The sequence below is a fragment of the Pagrus pagrus genome, assembly GCF_965226575.1.
Source record: "Pagrus pagrus genome assembly, chromosome: 5".
NCBI lineage: Eukaryota > Metazoa > Chordata > Actinopteri > Spariformes > Sparidae > Pagrus > Pagrus pagrus.
This window is the reverse complement of record NC_140189.1, coordinates 20,514,982-20,529,527: the sequence shown is the minus strand read 5'-3', so window position 1 is coordinate 20,529,527 and position 14,546 is coordinate 20,514,982. Positions and strand designations below refer to the sequence as shown.

The 14,546-nt window shown below is 44.0% G+C and overlaps 1 protein-coding gene across 4 annotated transcripts in view; it reads right to left on the bottom strand.

Moving 5' to 3' along the window:
* nlgn3a (neuroligin 3a) overlaps nt 1–14,546 on the bottom strand; it is a 201,643-nt gene that overhangs the window by 82,330 nt on the left and 104,767 nt on the right. For 3 of the 4 annotated variants that reach the window (XM_084353362.1, XM_084353360.1, XM_084353361.1), the window contains 2 exons: nt 10,994–11,053; nt 3,274–3,423 (listed from right to left, as the gene is read on the bottom strand). In XM_084353362.1, the coding sequence (XP_084209488.1) occupies nt 3,274–3,423; nt 10,994–11,053 (210 nt within the window). The remainder of the gene's footprint in view (nt 1–3,273; nt 3,424–10,993; nt 11,054–14,546) is intronic. The other variant, XM_084353363.1, reaches the window with a different exon arrangement.

The window sequence follows — 14,546 nt, the reverse complement described above, 5'->3', positions numbered from 1 at the left end:
ATTACGATTTCTCATGTACTGAGCGTTGCAATTCGCACTCTATGACTGAAAACCATCAGAAAGCTTAGTGTTAATTGGCCCATCATGGTCTGATTTCTCTCTGGCCTTGGTTTTATTTGGTTTATATGAGTGTGTCTGTAATAACAGTTTAAAGCCGTACCATGGGGAGATTATCAGACCATGCTACAGCGATGGACATTATCGCTCAACTACATGCATCACTTCTTCTCTGCTCATTTCTCAGAATGGCTGCCGGGGAGCTCACCAAGAGAGCTGCTTTGTGCACTCTGTGTGTGCGCGTGTGTGCGTGTTTTTAAGAGAGAGCGTATGCGTATGTGGGCAAACCGCATCTGTATGTGTAGGCTGTTCTTGCTCGAGTCTCAGCGTGCACATGCTCATAGTACTCGTATGTGGCGTTGAAAGGTGTGTGTGCATGCATGTAGAATGACATTTAGCGAAATGTGGCAGCGAGAGAGGAAACATCTGACTCATAATTGAAGTGCCATGAAAGAAATATGATCATGAATCTGTATTAAGCTTACGTGCTCAGCTTTAAACCAGCAGCAGGAGCAGGAGGCACATGCTCAGCCAGTACTCCGGCTACCTTACCACCCTAAAGGCTGATTACAACGCTCAAAATGATACTCCACAAAAATGACAGAGGCAAAAACACAGCGCATTCAAGGCGAGCGATCCTGATGACAAAATCGATAGGCTGTAGCGCTCTCATCTCCATCAAAGAGAGAGTCTCGGGATGAATGTAGTTGTGCCAGCGTGATTCAACCACACCAGTCATCTCAATATCCTGGAGGATAAAGCGCCGCTGCTCCTCACTCGCCCTCCTGCTCTTGAAATGTGGAGGTCTCAGAAGAGCAAGGTGAGGCAGATGGCTTCTGTAAGGCTGGTGATATTCTATATTTTTCTTGCTGTCAACAAATGCCACAACAAGTCCAAACTTAACATAACACTAACAAGCATGTGCAACCACAGCTGGATGTACTGTAGCTCAGTGGTCCCCAAACTTTTTGCCTTTTTAAAACAAGTTAAAACAAAGTCACATCTAGTTATGAGATGCAGGCTGTTTGAGTCGATGCAGCATTCACAGTCCTCCGGCTGCAATATTAGCTACTAGCACAACAAATGTCTACTGAAGCGAAACGGTGTCACTTTTGAAAAAAGCACAGAGTCAATTTGCTGAATTTATGATTAAGAGTGGGCGGTCTGGCGATTTTATTGAGAAGGCGCCCACAATCTATTTTTCTGGCAAACAGAAGAGATTGTGGTATTAAATGACCTCATACTTGTGTTTTCAAACTTTACATTGCCTCATTGACAGATCTGCACTATATTAACATACCAATAGAGCGATGAAGCCAACTAGATGGCTATGCCGGTTAGACGGATTACTTCGCGTGGCTCTTTATTTGGAGACGTTTTGTAAATAATTGTCATGGTTTGGGTTTTTTGGTTTGTTGATTTCCTGTTTTATTTTGTAGTTGTATCCTCTTGTGTCTTGTCACCTTCTACTTCTTGCTAACTGGTGTTCCCAGTGTTCTGTTTCCCTCCTGTGTTCCTGTGCGCCTGACTCCCCGAAACCTGTTTCACATCAGCCTCATTAGCACTGTCCTGTTCCCAGTGTCTCTCCACCCGCAGCTCATCCCCTCGTTAGTTTAGTTTGTATTTAAGCCTGTGTTGTTCACTCACTCTTTGTTGGTTCGACTGTTCTCGTCCTCGCATCAGTCCTGTGTCTCTTGTGTCTCCTGTGTGCCTGTGCCTGTTTCCTTGTCCTTGTGTGTTCCCTGTGTTCCTGAGTTGTTCCCTTTGGTTTTCTGGTTTCTCCTCAGTTTTCATATTAATTTTGTATTTTCCTTTGCCTGCCTTTTGTTGCCTGCCATTTTATTGTTTGCACATTGATATTTTGGACATTGGATTTTGGATTTCTTACTTTGGACATCGGCTCATTAGGGCTTGCTTTTTGTTTTACCTCTGCCTGCCTGCGTGTCTTGTATTCTGGTGGGTTACAGCTAGCGACGTGGTGGATGAGGAGCCTGTGCTTTGAATACAATATTTTGTCTTAATGGTGCAAATAGGGAAAGTCGCAGGCTATTTAAAGCCTGGCTTTTCAAAATTTAGAAAAAATTATGTGGATTGTGGATTAGATTGTGGATCATGGCTGCAATTAAATAGATCATGTTTTTTTGGCCAGATTGCCAACCGTTATTTGGGGCTCTTCTCTACTCTACTGTGGTGGTGTTGCACCACAGTTTTGCTTTTACCATTATTTTGCACTTGCCTCAAGCAATTTAGAAAATATCCACTTCAACTTGCATCTGAAAACTGTCCCCTAGAAATGCAATACTTACCTATCTTTAACCTTAAATGAATGTAGCCCTGTTTTTAGGATTAACCCCCAAAATGCTTGGGGCCGACTGATATAGACTGAGTAATACTAAAGGTACTGAGCGACAGATCTATAAATCGTTGGCTTTGGTGTTTGCATGGTATTTGTTGACCTGAACAAAAACTAGCCACATCCGATAGCAGCAGCCACCAATGGTTCAAATCTGAGGCAGTCTTCTCAACTAAATGCAAACAACATGGAAATTTGATTTTATATTCAAAGTGTTTGTAGCCGGTACACAACCACTCTAAATGTAAAAAAATGTGCGAGGAGGGAAATCAGCTGTGTCAGAGAGATGGATGGAAAAGGTACAAAGCTCGGGTAGTGTGCTAACAAACTCCATTTTGTGTTGCTGCAGCTGTTTCCATGGAGCTCTCTCTGTCTTTCTCTGCCTCTCCGTTCCCTCTCTCTCTCACACGCACACGCAAGTGTCTGAAAGAGGATTCAGCTGTGTGAGTCAATCTGCAACCAACCACAACTCACAGAGAGAGCGAACCCCTCGTTCTCATTGACAGACTCTTCTCTTCTGCTCTATCTCTCCAGCATCACGCCCATCTCATCATTTTTTTCAACCTCATTACAATAATTTCTTAATTTATTCTAAACCCCAGTCACAACAACAAACCCACATTCAGCACACTCAATTAATGTGATTCTGATACACGAGCACCACATCAACAAGAAGCATGGGGCACCAGCCTGAGTATTTACAGAGTGCTGCTTTTTTTCCTCATTTGGAGTGTATGTGGCAATCAGCGGTGCTCATTAGGCTACACCTAGCTGCCCTATAAAGATGGCCCAGAAAAAATGTCCTTGAAGTAGGGGGTGAAGTAAAGAGAGAGGGAGAGAGAAAGGAAGGAAAAGATGCTTACCGAGGACTCCGACGCGGTAGTTGAGAGTGATAACGATGACATTTCCGTAGCTGGCCAGGACGCTCCCATCGATCATGTTGCCCGTCCCCTCCATGTAGGATCCTCCGTGGATGTAGACCATCACAGGCTTGGCCCCAGTATCTCGTATGTCTGCAAGAGCGGCCATCATTAACACATTCACATTGTCGTCCAACCCAGTCCGATCAAGGGTCAGATACAGCACATGGTGGCCACAAACAGACAAGCTGACAGTCACCTCTCAGATACCAGCTGTAAGGATACTGAGTCTGCTGAGGCTATATTCTATCATATCCGCACAAATGAATGTCCACTCATTATTACAGTAGATGGTCTTTTACCATAAACAGTAAGATATTTATCTCATATGCCTAACCTGTTAGGTTTGTGTATGGTTTTGTGTTGCCTTCCAGGAGGCAGATGCACTTCCCAATATAGACACTCAGGAAGCCATTAGGGAGAATAAAGAGAGAGGTACTCTGACACATCTCCTAACCAGGGAGAAGGCTAATCTGGTTTGACAGTGATAGGGAAAACGCATCGGCTAATTAAACAAGGATACCATGCGCCTCCTTTTCAGACAGGCCTATCTCCGTGCAACAATTTATTTGCACGGTCCTGCTTGCCATCGCAGCCTGTTAAATTTGCGCCTCAGTTTTGGTAAAATGTTGTTTATTCTATTCCCGAATCGGGGCTTGATACCCAGCTGGAGCAACACTCCAGCCAGATAAAGCACATCCAGAGGTAGAGGGAAGAAAAAAGAAGCCTCTGTCTGAGGAATAGACTGAATTACTGGCTGGCTAGCTAGAGCTGGGAGACAAGACAAGAAACTCTCTCTCATTTTCACTCCTGCTCCCCCCCGCATGCTGTGTAGCTTCTCGCCTTCCCCTCCCTCACTTTGTATCGCTTTCACTCACAGACTCTCCCCTGTCTCTCCCTGTTTCTCTCCCGCCCTTCCCTCCATCTCTGTCCAACTCCCTGCCTCTCTCCTTTTTTTTCCTCTTCCCCCTTAAGCCCTCAGAGTGGTGAGAATGAGAGGGGGTGGGGGGGCAGAGAGAGTGAGAAAGACAGAGGGAGAGAGAGAGAGAGTGAGACACAAAGACGGACCGGAAGGAAGGAGGATAGAAAAACAAGAGAAGAAAATAAGAGGAAAATAACAAAGGAAAGACAAGAATAAAAACATAAATAAGGAAGAAAAAAGGAAAATAAAAGGGGAAGCAATGGACTCTAAAGGGTGGTATTGTATTCTGGTTGCTATGGTGACAGGGAGCCAAAATTCAAAATCCTCAAGAACAGCTAATCGCAGACCACATCCTGCACGGCCCAATCTGCTTCCATCTGCAGGCACCGCTCGTCGTTACGCACCCCATCACATTAGCATGCTCAACACCGAGGACAACTACTTAAATGCATTTTGTAGGGACACAGTTTTTACGCAACCCCTATAGCAGAGCTCAGGCCTTGATTCACAGGGTTTTCCTTTTTTCTGCATTATTCCCTTGGTTATTCATGGCCCCGTTAGGTTTAAAAGCAAAGCAATAACTTGTATATGATGTGGCCTTATTTATGGCCTTCTTTATCTTGCTGGTATCTGAGAAGGCTACACAGTGAAATGTGATTTATAGCTGACACTTCTCTATGCACACACTTATCTTAGACAAGAGGAGGAGGGGATGCATGGGGTGAGAAAGCATGAGAGGTACAGTCAGAGAGGGAGAAGGGGGGGGAGGAGGGGGAGAGGGAGAATAACAGCAAAACGATATCCTACACAAGCTACTCAAACAAATGGGCCACAGATACGAAGAGAAATGGCAAAGAGGAAGAAGGAACAGGGGGCAGAAATAAGAAAAAGAGATTAGTCATGTCAGTGTTATCAGTCACCTCTTTTGTTGATTCACATCGGGTATCCATGACAACAGTTAAAATCCCCTTGGGAGAGCGATACAAGACATTGAAGCTCCACTTGTTCTAATCTATTCATTGACTTGATCTGACGTGGGAGGTGTCACACAGATGTGATATACAGTTCTCACTGACACTGTGATTTGTGTCAGAGGAAAAATGCAACAGATTCCAATTGGACGTGAGAAATAATAATCCTGTGCAGACACGTCCCAGCAAGGGCCGCAGCACGGCGCGACGTGGAGGTTAAGAGGTGAGCAGCTCTTCTTAACCAATCAGATCAGAGCTTTACCGGCCTAATCGGGCGAAACAGGTGACTAAGTGGCTACCTCGAAAAAAGCTGCGCGCTGATTCACTATTTCTCCGAGGCAAACACACCAACACATCAACACACATAGTCATGGCATCAAAATTTAGCACAGTAGCTCTGTGCGAGAGAGGAAACAGAGATAGGTTCATTAATGCACAGACATTTGCAATAACAACTCCATGCACAACGAGTTGAACATTTTAAAGAAAGAAGAAATAAAATCATGTTTTGGAGATGAACAAAAAATATATATGCGTGATGTAAGCTGATGTGCGATGAAGAGTGAGCTGAAGAGAAAAATAATTTATACAACACATCATTTTTTCACATATTTCTCTCAGTCGCACAAGTGGGATCATGCAGCATCTACTATACCCAGCACTTATATGAGTAGCAAATAACTGCATCACAGCAGAGAAAATAAATTAAATACTGCCAATGAATGAATAAATAAACTCTTCTGTTCACTTCACTTCACTTCGGCTAAATGGAAGTAGTGGCAGACACGCGTCCGGACACATCACAGGGTTTGGATTTTAGCACAACCTTTCATAGGTGCATCACAGAGGCACTGATTGGAGAGTCAGTGGGAGGCAAAACCTCGGGCCTGAGTTGAGCCTCTAAAAGGTGTTGCTGCTGCAAGTGAAACCCACCAGGAGGGCTGGGAGAACTCATTCCTTCTTCTTCTATCTAACACCCCTCCCCCCCAGGTACCTCCATCTCCACCGTTTTGTCCTTTGCCTCTCAGTCCATTGAAAACAGTCCGTCATATATCTGACATTAAGCGCCCCCCAGAAGTGGCCTTGACAGTCCGGAGTGGGACAGGACAAAGGCGAGCGGAGATAAGTGTCGTGGCATTCACTGTGTCAACACTTGGTGAAACATGGTGGCTGTCAGCGGCTATCAGTGAGGTCTGAGGACGGGGGGGGGGGGGGGTGGTGGTGGGGGGTGAGGACGGGTGACAATGTCCTGATGTGGCAGAACATGACATCCACCCTACTGTAGAGCTCTTGTCAGGCCAAGCTTCACGCTTCACTCATGACAAGTCCATTACTGGCCATGTTCACATTTAGGGGACTGCATGTAGTTTAACAGGGGAGCTCCTCGCAAAACAGCCAGTGTAATTACACCGAATTATATAGCAGCGTGTGCCGTTGTACGAGTCGCTGACAGTATTCTGAATGTCAGTGAATGTCCACTTAATATTCCCTTTATGCTGAATGAAATGAAGCAGCACTGTATGAGACTCGGCCTCGGAGGGGAAATAGGGCTGAAATGAAGGAACACATGGTAACTAATTTTCTATTTTGGACTCACAGACGACAGTGGAAGGAAGACCACGGAGAGAAAAAAAATAGCTGTTGCATAGCCGTTGCTATTTTAAGCCTGTGGACTTACGGAGGCTGCACATCATCAGGAGTGATGGGACGTGCAGGAAAAGAGCACCTTATAGCCGGAGTGTGTCAGACTCCACCGTGCTCTCCACAACACTTGACATTTGCTGGGGTAAGTGAGGTATGTCTTATGTATATAAAGGAATGCTGAGAACGGCGCTGGATATATGAAAAGGAGATGTGTGTGTGAGGGTGTGCGCCTCGGACTATGAATCTTGACATCGCTACAGTAAATGTAATGGGAGGAATGACCTTTGTGTGAAGGTGACTTTTTGCTAGCTGACCAATGTGTTTGTGTGTTAAATATGATGTTGGCAACAGGGCGGAGAGCAGAGTGTATAAGGACAGAGAATAAAGAGAGACTGTGGGGCTGAGTAAAATAAAAGGGATGACACGGTGAGAAGCCTACAAGGCTATTAGCCAAAGCCCCCTCCAGTCGGCCCTGGATCTAGACGAGAGGAGGAAGCGACAGAGGTGCTGTCATCCCTAAGACTCACAGATAGCCGTTTGCTTCCGGGGTGTACCAAGGCTAACCCTTTGGTCCTTGCTTTCTTCGGCGCGAGCCACAAAAGCTGACATTATACTGTACAAACTGGCTCAAGTGTTGACAACAGAAAAACCTATTTCCACTCTTTTTCAATTATTTTTCAAAAGCAGTGCGTCTTTACATGTTTTTGACTTGCCAATTATTTTGTGCCACTCAGGAGTAAAGGACAAAGGAAAAAAATACAGAGAGATGACAGGAACGGCCTGGCTCTTCCATCCTTTGAAATGGCTCAAATGATGCCCTTGCGGATAAGCCATTAGCAGCAATGCTTATCTTGGAAGGAAGCTGAGCTGCAGCATTCCAAATATCTCTGCATAAATGGGCTTCAAGGGGCATGATTCCTCATCCCCGCCACATCAGAGAGAATAGGATAGTGGCAGAATGGAGAGAATGGTGTGTGAACTGCCCCCACTGTCAATTCACCAGTCTCCAGCCTGCCTGAGCTGAGCTGAGGGCTTTGCCGGATGGGGATCCAGTCAGGCCTGTGCAATGGAATTAATGGTAATACCCAGGCAGGTGGAGCTCAGCTCTGCTCCCTGGCACAGCAACGATGGAGAGCTTCTCTAGGGGTGGGGGTATGTGTGTGTGTGTGTGTTTGTTGTCGTCTTTGCTTCTAGAGCTTGGAAGCGAGCATTGAGTATGTGTACGAGTGCGTGCATGTGTGCATGCTTCACTGATTGATGGGTGTGGGTGTTTGAGCGTGTGCACACTCGCACCGGGTTGAAGCATTCCTCCTGATTAGAGCTAGAGCCTCAAAGTGCCAAATGACAGACGCACACATGTATTTTTCATCAGTGGGAGAGGGCCGAGGCGGCAGTGGTGCGAGACACTCTGGGGGTGGAGTGGGGACGGCTGCTGCTCTCTGCCCAACATTGGGCACAGTACCTCGACGCCGCTGCCATGTTCCACCTGGGAGATTTAGCTCCTACACAGCCTCACTTCCTCTATTTACATGCCCACCTTTATCTAACAACAGCAGGTAGGTGATTGAAAGCTCAGTTTTTACAGTGCAGTAACAGCCTCTGTAAAATTGAGTCCTGATTGTGGGCCGATGTAAATCACAACAACTTGGCCCGCACCCTCATGTTACTGGAGGGAGCGTTGCGCAGAATTTGAATGCAGTCTGTGGGGTGCCAGGGGGTTGACTATTGCTCAGACGGACAGGCAGACACACAAAGTGACGGACACAGGCAGAAGGCTAAGCAGACAGAAAGAGATATATGGTGTAAAAAATGGTCATTATATTCCTCGCTACATATTTAATTTAGCTTATCTCCTCGTCGTAGTTGAATTTTTTTATTGGCTGTTCCGCAGCCTTTATATTACACATTTATATATTCCAGTTTTATTACATATGTTGCTTACATTTCTTTGGCAATGTGAGAAATCCTTTATTGTTCCAATAAAACTTATTCGAATTAGAATTTAAGAGCGTGTCTGGAGGGTTATAACAGGCAGGAGGGCGGCTCAAATATGGCGAAGAGGGGGGAGGGAATGAGCCCACGACAGACAGACTGCCAACTGAGACAGCATGGTAATGTTGGGATGAACAGACTGAGAGATGGAGGGGGTTAGACAGAGGGACCGGGAAAGACAGCAGCTCTCTGGACTGAATGAGAATATGTGGATAAGAGGTGCATCGGCTAAAGAGACAGTGGGAGTTCTGCTCGTGTTCTGATTCTAGTTGCCCTTTAACTTGCATACAAATGTTTGATTTTCAGCGATAATGCATGCAGTACATTTTCTGTAGACAAGGAGATTGCTATTACTGGCAATAACAGTGCAGCTACTTGCGAGAGCAGGAGCATGTAAGACAGCTTACAAGGACTTTTTAACCATCCTTCAGTGAGGACTGAAGCCTTTTTATCACAGAGGTAACAGTGTCTCTGAGTGTCTCTGAACACTGGTGTCATATGTCGGGGCTATTACACTTCAAAACAGACACATCCACCAGAACAATGAAAATCTTCTGGATCATATTTAGGGATTGATGGGCCGCTCTGTCACACATGCATTAGTTACAGTGCAGTGGCAGAGATACTGCGGGGACCGCATTGTGCTTCTACGGTGATGCTCCGCAAATAGCATTAGTTGCGCTCAGTAAAGAAAAGACTTGTCACATTTTCAGTGAGGCTAGTCTAGCACAGCAGCTTGGAGACCAAGCCACTGTGTACGCATGCAAAGACTTGCCAGACAAAGGGATCGGCACTTGTCAGCGATTTTGAACGGACTTAGGGCTACATACACTGACTGACGCATGTGGGCTTGCTTGAGGGGAAGACAAACATACACACACGCGCAGGCACAGTCGAGCCGTAAACTGAAGGCAATTTGGCTTCAGTTGCAACAGCTTGCCGTGGGCTTGAATGAGAAACACCTGTGTGTCAAAGTGGTGCCATGGCAACACTTCCTGTTCTGTGATCAAGGCCAGAATGAGGCTTCTTTTTGAAAGGAGAGCCCACTGGCAAAGAGGAAGGAGTACAAGTACAAACCCTTAAACATCTGGAAAGATCCCTGGCCAGGCATCCTCAGCAGGTTAATGCAGGACCCCCAGAAAAGCACTGAATGCCAACATTCAAGACGGATATGACAACTTGCTGTGACGTCTGAGTTCTTCTGCCAAATAGAAGGTCCATATGCCGTAAACATGTGCTAAGGCCCCCAACAGCTTCGTTGCAGGCATTCAGATCAATCTTGTTCATTAAATACACACATAATGCGCAGAAATCCAATCTGTCCCAAACAAACAAACAGGGCATAAATCAAGGGCTCAACCTTGATACCCAACATCGTGCTTGCATCACCTGCCTTACTGTGGCAGAAGAAAGACAAGGGCGGGGCCATATCAAGGGTTTGATTTAGATTCAGAGACTTAAGCCGTTTCTGTTGCAGCACAAGCATCGTCTCTCACTCTAATCTCGGCAGAGATCCACCCTGAGCCAGGAATATCCCAAGATAAATATGGAAAGTGAACAATGCGATTGCTGAGCAGCAACTTCCCATCTTCTACACCTCTCGCCTCTAATCCTCTCCAGCAGCACTCGTGAACTGCCGCTCCTCATCTAAATCTGCTGGCAGACCTGGTGAACGGGCTGATATTACACTGCTGCTTCACTTTCCCTCTGCCATTATCGCCACAAATACAACTGCTGGCCACACCTTCAGAAGGGGCTCTCACCACTGCCTCTGCCTGTGTAATAACAGTCGCTTCAGTCACTATGTGAGATATTAAAATGACTCAACCAAGGCTTGGTTATCTAGACAGCTACTAGATCCCATCTGACTCTGAAGCCAAACACTCCACTCATCTGCTGAATTCAGATGCTGGGGAAGAGGAGACCTCCCATTCGCTCACACACACACTCTTATATTTTATCGAAGACAATGTTTTTCCACACATTGTAATGTCACAGGGGTGCTTGATGATTGCATTTGTAATTAGAAAGAAAAATAAATCAAACAAAAACCATAAATGTTTAGAAAACAGTGACATATTCAGAAAAAAAAACAAAAAACTCATGCACCATCTTTGTTCACCATGGAAAATACCTTCATCTTCATCACCGTCGTTATCCGATAAATCCTCGCCCTGTTTTTTTGCATGGGCCCCTGTTATTGAAGCAGGGAGAGACATAGAGAGGCACAGGGAAATTCAAAATAGCATGTTTGGCAACACACAGATGGGAAAAGAGGCAATGCAATAAATAGCAGTCTGTGAGACCACATTTGTATGATAACAATGTTAATTTAAACACAAAATTTACATTAGACATTTTGTCAAGGGCTTTTCTTGTTAAAAAATTAATGCATACAGTATTTTTCATAGTGCACAAACGAAAAAGCGCCCAAAAAATGAAAACACACCAGTTTAAACAGAACTCCACTATCATTAGAGCATATTTTGGAGCAGAGTCATACACCACTGGCACTTTCAGAAAAAACCTTTTTAGATTCATCTGGAAAATCCTCTGAATCCAATACTATAAGTTTGGGGAACAACACTATTAGCTTAAAGGATTGTTGTAAAAATGAACACTGACAACAAGTTGTTCTGAATGGTTTTAACTGCATTTTGGAAAGGACTTCTTCAGCAGGGTTTAGTGTGTTTAAACAATACTTTAATGACTTTCTGTTCTCTCTGGAACAGTTTAAGAGACCATAAAAGAGCAAATTAAATGATAATAACAAAAACGTGGTTACTGCCGGGTTAAAGAATACACAAATCAGCATGGTGGAAACTGTTGAAAGAACATTTTACACTACAAGCAGGAGCACGTGAAGGAGTGCCTTCAACTTCCCCAGAGGTGGTGAGATTTAAATAAATCACATGACTGCGTGTTTCATGTATACTCAGTGATGTGTGCAGCTACTTCAGCTCGTCTCTCTGCCCTGAACAGTAGGTAATGTGCTGTTGTCCTTGTATGACATGTTATGTATGGATATCTAGCCCTCGAGGGCACCTGTGTAAAACGTACAAACATAGTGTACAAGCCCTATCTTGACCTACCACTTGCACAGTGGTATTCAGAGTTTGACTTCCATGTATTATGACTTTTTCATGCAGCCTGCTACCAGCAGGGTCTAAGGATGCCAATGGTAGTTAGTCATGTGCTCAATCCATTAATCGAACTTGTCAATAGTCCATCATTTTCTGACAGGATTTTAAAGAATTATGGAACTGAATATTACAATTTTGTTGAAACGTTGACCTTTTATCTAGCGCCACTTTCAGTTCAGATCTCCTCCTGAGCCATGCCTGATTAGGTAAATCTGTATGAATTGGTGACCTTGGATCTTTCCTCTTTGAATATGAATAAATATGAAAATCTAATGGGCCGACTGTCATGGAATTTACTGAAGCATTTATGATTTCCGGAAGATGTCTAGCATTTCCCACAGCAGAGGTGGGCCTGACACTTGCCTGAAGCAAACATCACCTCCACTAACATCATACATTAATACATTTCTATAAAATAAAACATGAAACTTTTAGGGAAAAACAGTGAAGTTGCTATCTCTCACAACAAATGCCAGACATTTAATCAGTGTGGTTGTTGTTTAGGCCATCATCTACTGACTAAATTAATCACAAGACATAGATATGTCAAGATCTGGGTGATTTGCCTCCAAGGCTGAGCGCCGCCAATGTAGATAAGGCTTTTTGATAATGACTTTCCTCGTCAAATAAAGGTTAAAAAAAAAATATAATAAATGGTTGAACAATTTCCTGGGGAAATTCTTGTTTCTTTCCACTTCAGTCGCTACGCCATATTTCCTCTCTTGCTACCTGTAGACCTAATTAATACATTATATATTTGCTTAAGAGTTTTTAAAAGGAGTCAGAGAAAGACATTATAATGCACATACAGTTTGAACTCAGGAGTCAGAAACAATATAAACCTCTTTGGCATAGGTGCTAGTGAAACAGCTTTTATTTGAATGAATGTGTGTCTGCATACCTCATCCACTGTTAACTAATAGATGCAATATATTGAATAATGTAGCGGGTTGAGTGTTGTGACATTTGCTGAGTACATTCAAGCTCTTCAAAGTGGAGAAGACTTTTGAATCTGTTGATTCCACCATTTTACACAATGACCTTGTTCAGTCTGTCCATCATGTTGGTAGTAATGGTGCGTAATGAATAATGCAGTCTGTGCGGGCTGCTAAACGATTTGCTATCTTTAGACATGCAAACGTAATCACATGACTACGACAACTTCAAGCTTATATGCATAATTTTTGTGTGACCCTGTTTGGTAATAAGCGGCTATTGGACTGATGTTGAATTACAGAGAGTCATCGAAGTTGTTGTGGAGGGTTGTGCAAAAGTGGGAGCAGGCTTTTAGTCTGTATTAGCCATTCACTATAGGCGACGAGGCTGCCAAACGGGTGACCACAGTCTCCGCTTGTGAAACTAATGGATATTTTTTGACGAGGGACCACGGCCTTTCAACATTTGTAAGCATGACACCACTGAATATTTTCAAGGTGAATTCAGGATAATTTCCAGCTGTGTCTGTGGCGACAAAAACACAATATTTTTGATGGGAAGTTGGGCCATCTGCAGCGGTGTTTTGGCAACGAAACATGTATTTTAAGCCGAATCATGATGTATTCCTCACCCTAATCAAGTGTTTATTGTGCCTATACCTAACCAGAGCATAAGCACAGATAGAGAGAAATAGAAATTTAAACCTAAATAAACGTACAGTTGCACACAAAGAACAGTACAGCTTTAACTTCCCTCGCCTCTGTGGTTTTGCATTAAAAAAACTTTGTTTGCACATCTTCCCTGGCCATGATGGTAATAAAAAAAAAAAAAGGAATGGAAATCTTTCATGTGGATATTGCTGGTTGAAATGCTTTTTGTTTTGTAACACGTCCACTTCAATACTTCATTCATTCAATTCAAAAGCAACTCAGCATAACAGCACACAAGGAGCTGCGTTGATGGGAGCGTGTTAAAAATACAAAAAAAATACAATTCAGAAAAGGTTGGAGTGTTTGAGAATTACAGTCATGAGTTTGAAGTGTTATCAGACAACAGAACACTGCACAGCGGTTTATATTATTATGAGACCAGATTTTAGAACGCCGATTGCTATCATGGTGGTAATCTTTCATCACTGCAATCACCAGAGAAACAGCAGAAAAATGGTGTTCTTGTTGCAAAGTAAGCTACCTGGACAGATAATCATGCGGCAAACTTTGAACTGTTTTTTAGTAAAAAACCTATTTCTGAAGCCGTCCCACGTCATGCCAATACAATGGATATATTCAAGTGAGAAAAGGCGTTTTACTGTTGAACAAATCTTCACTAATGTCAGTCTAAAAATGGCTCTAGTTTTAGAGTTTGGCGAGTATAGCACCTTTAAGCTAGACGCATTTCATAGCAGCAGCCGCTCTCAGTCAGGAGCCTCCTCCTTGTGTGGGAGGTGACTGCCATTAAGTCATCAGATGTCACGTCTCTCTCATGTAGGCTTCAAGGGAACCTACAAAACTGTTTTAGCTGAGTAAAAGCCAGCAGTCAAACAAAAGGGTGTCACCGGCTTCAGCAGCCTTCTTTATGGCTTGTTAGTGATTACACTTATTCCGGCGT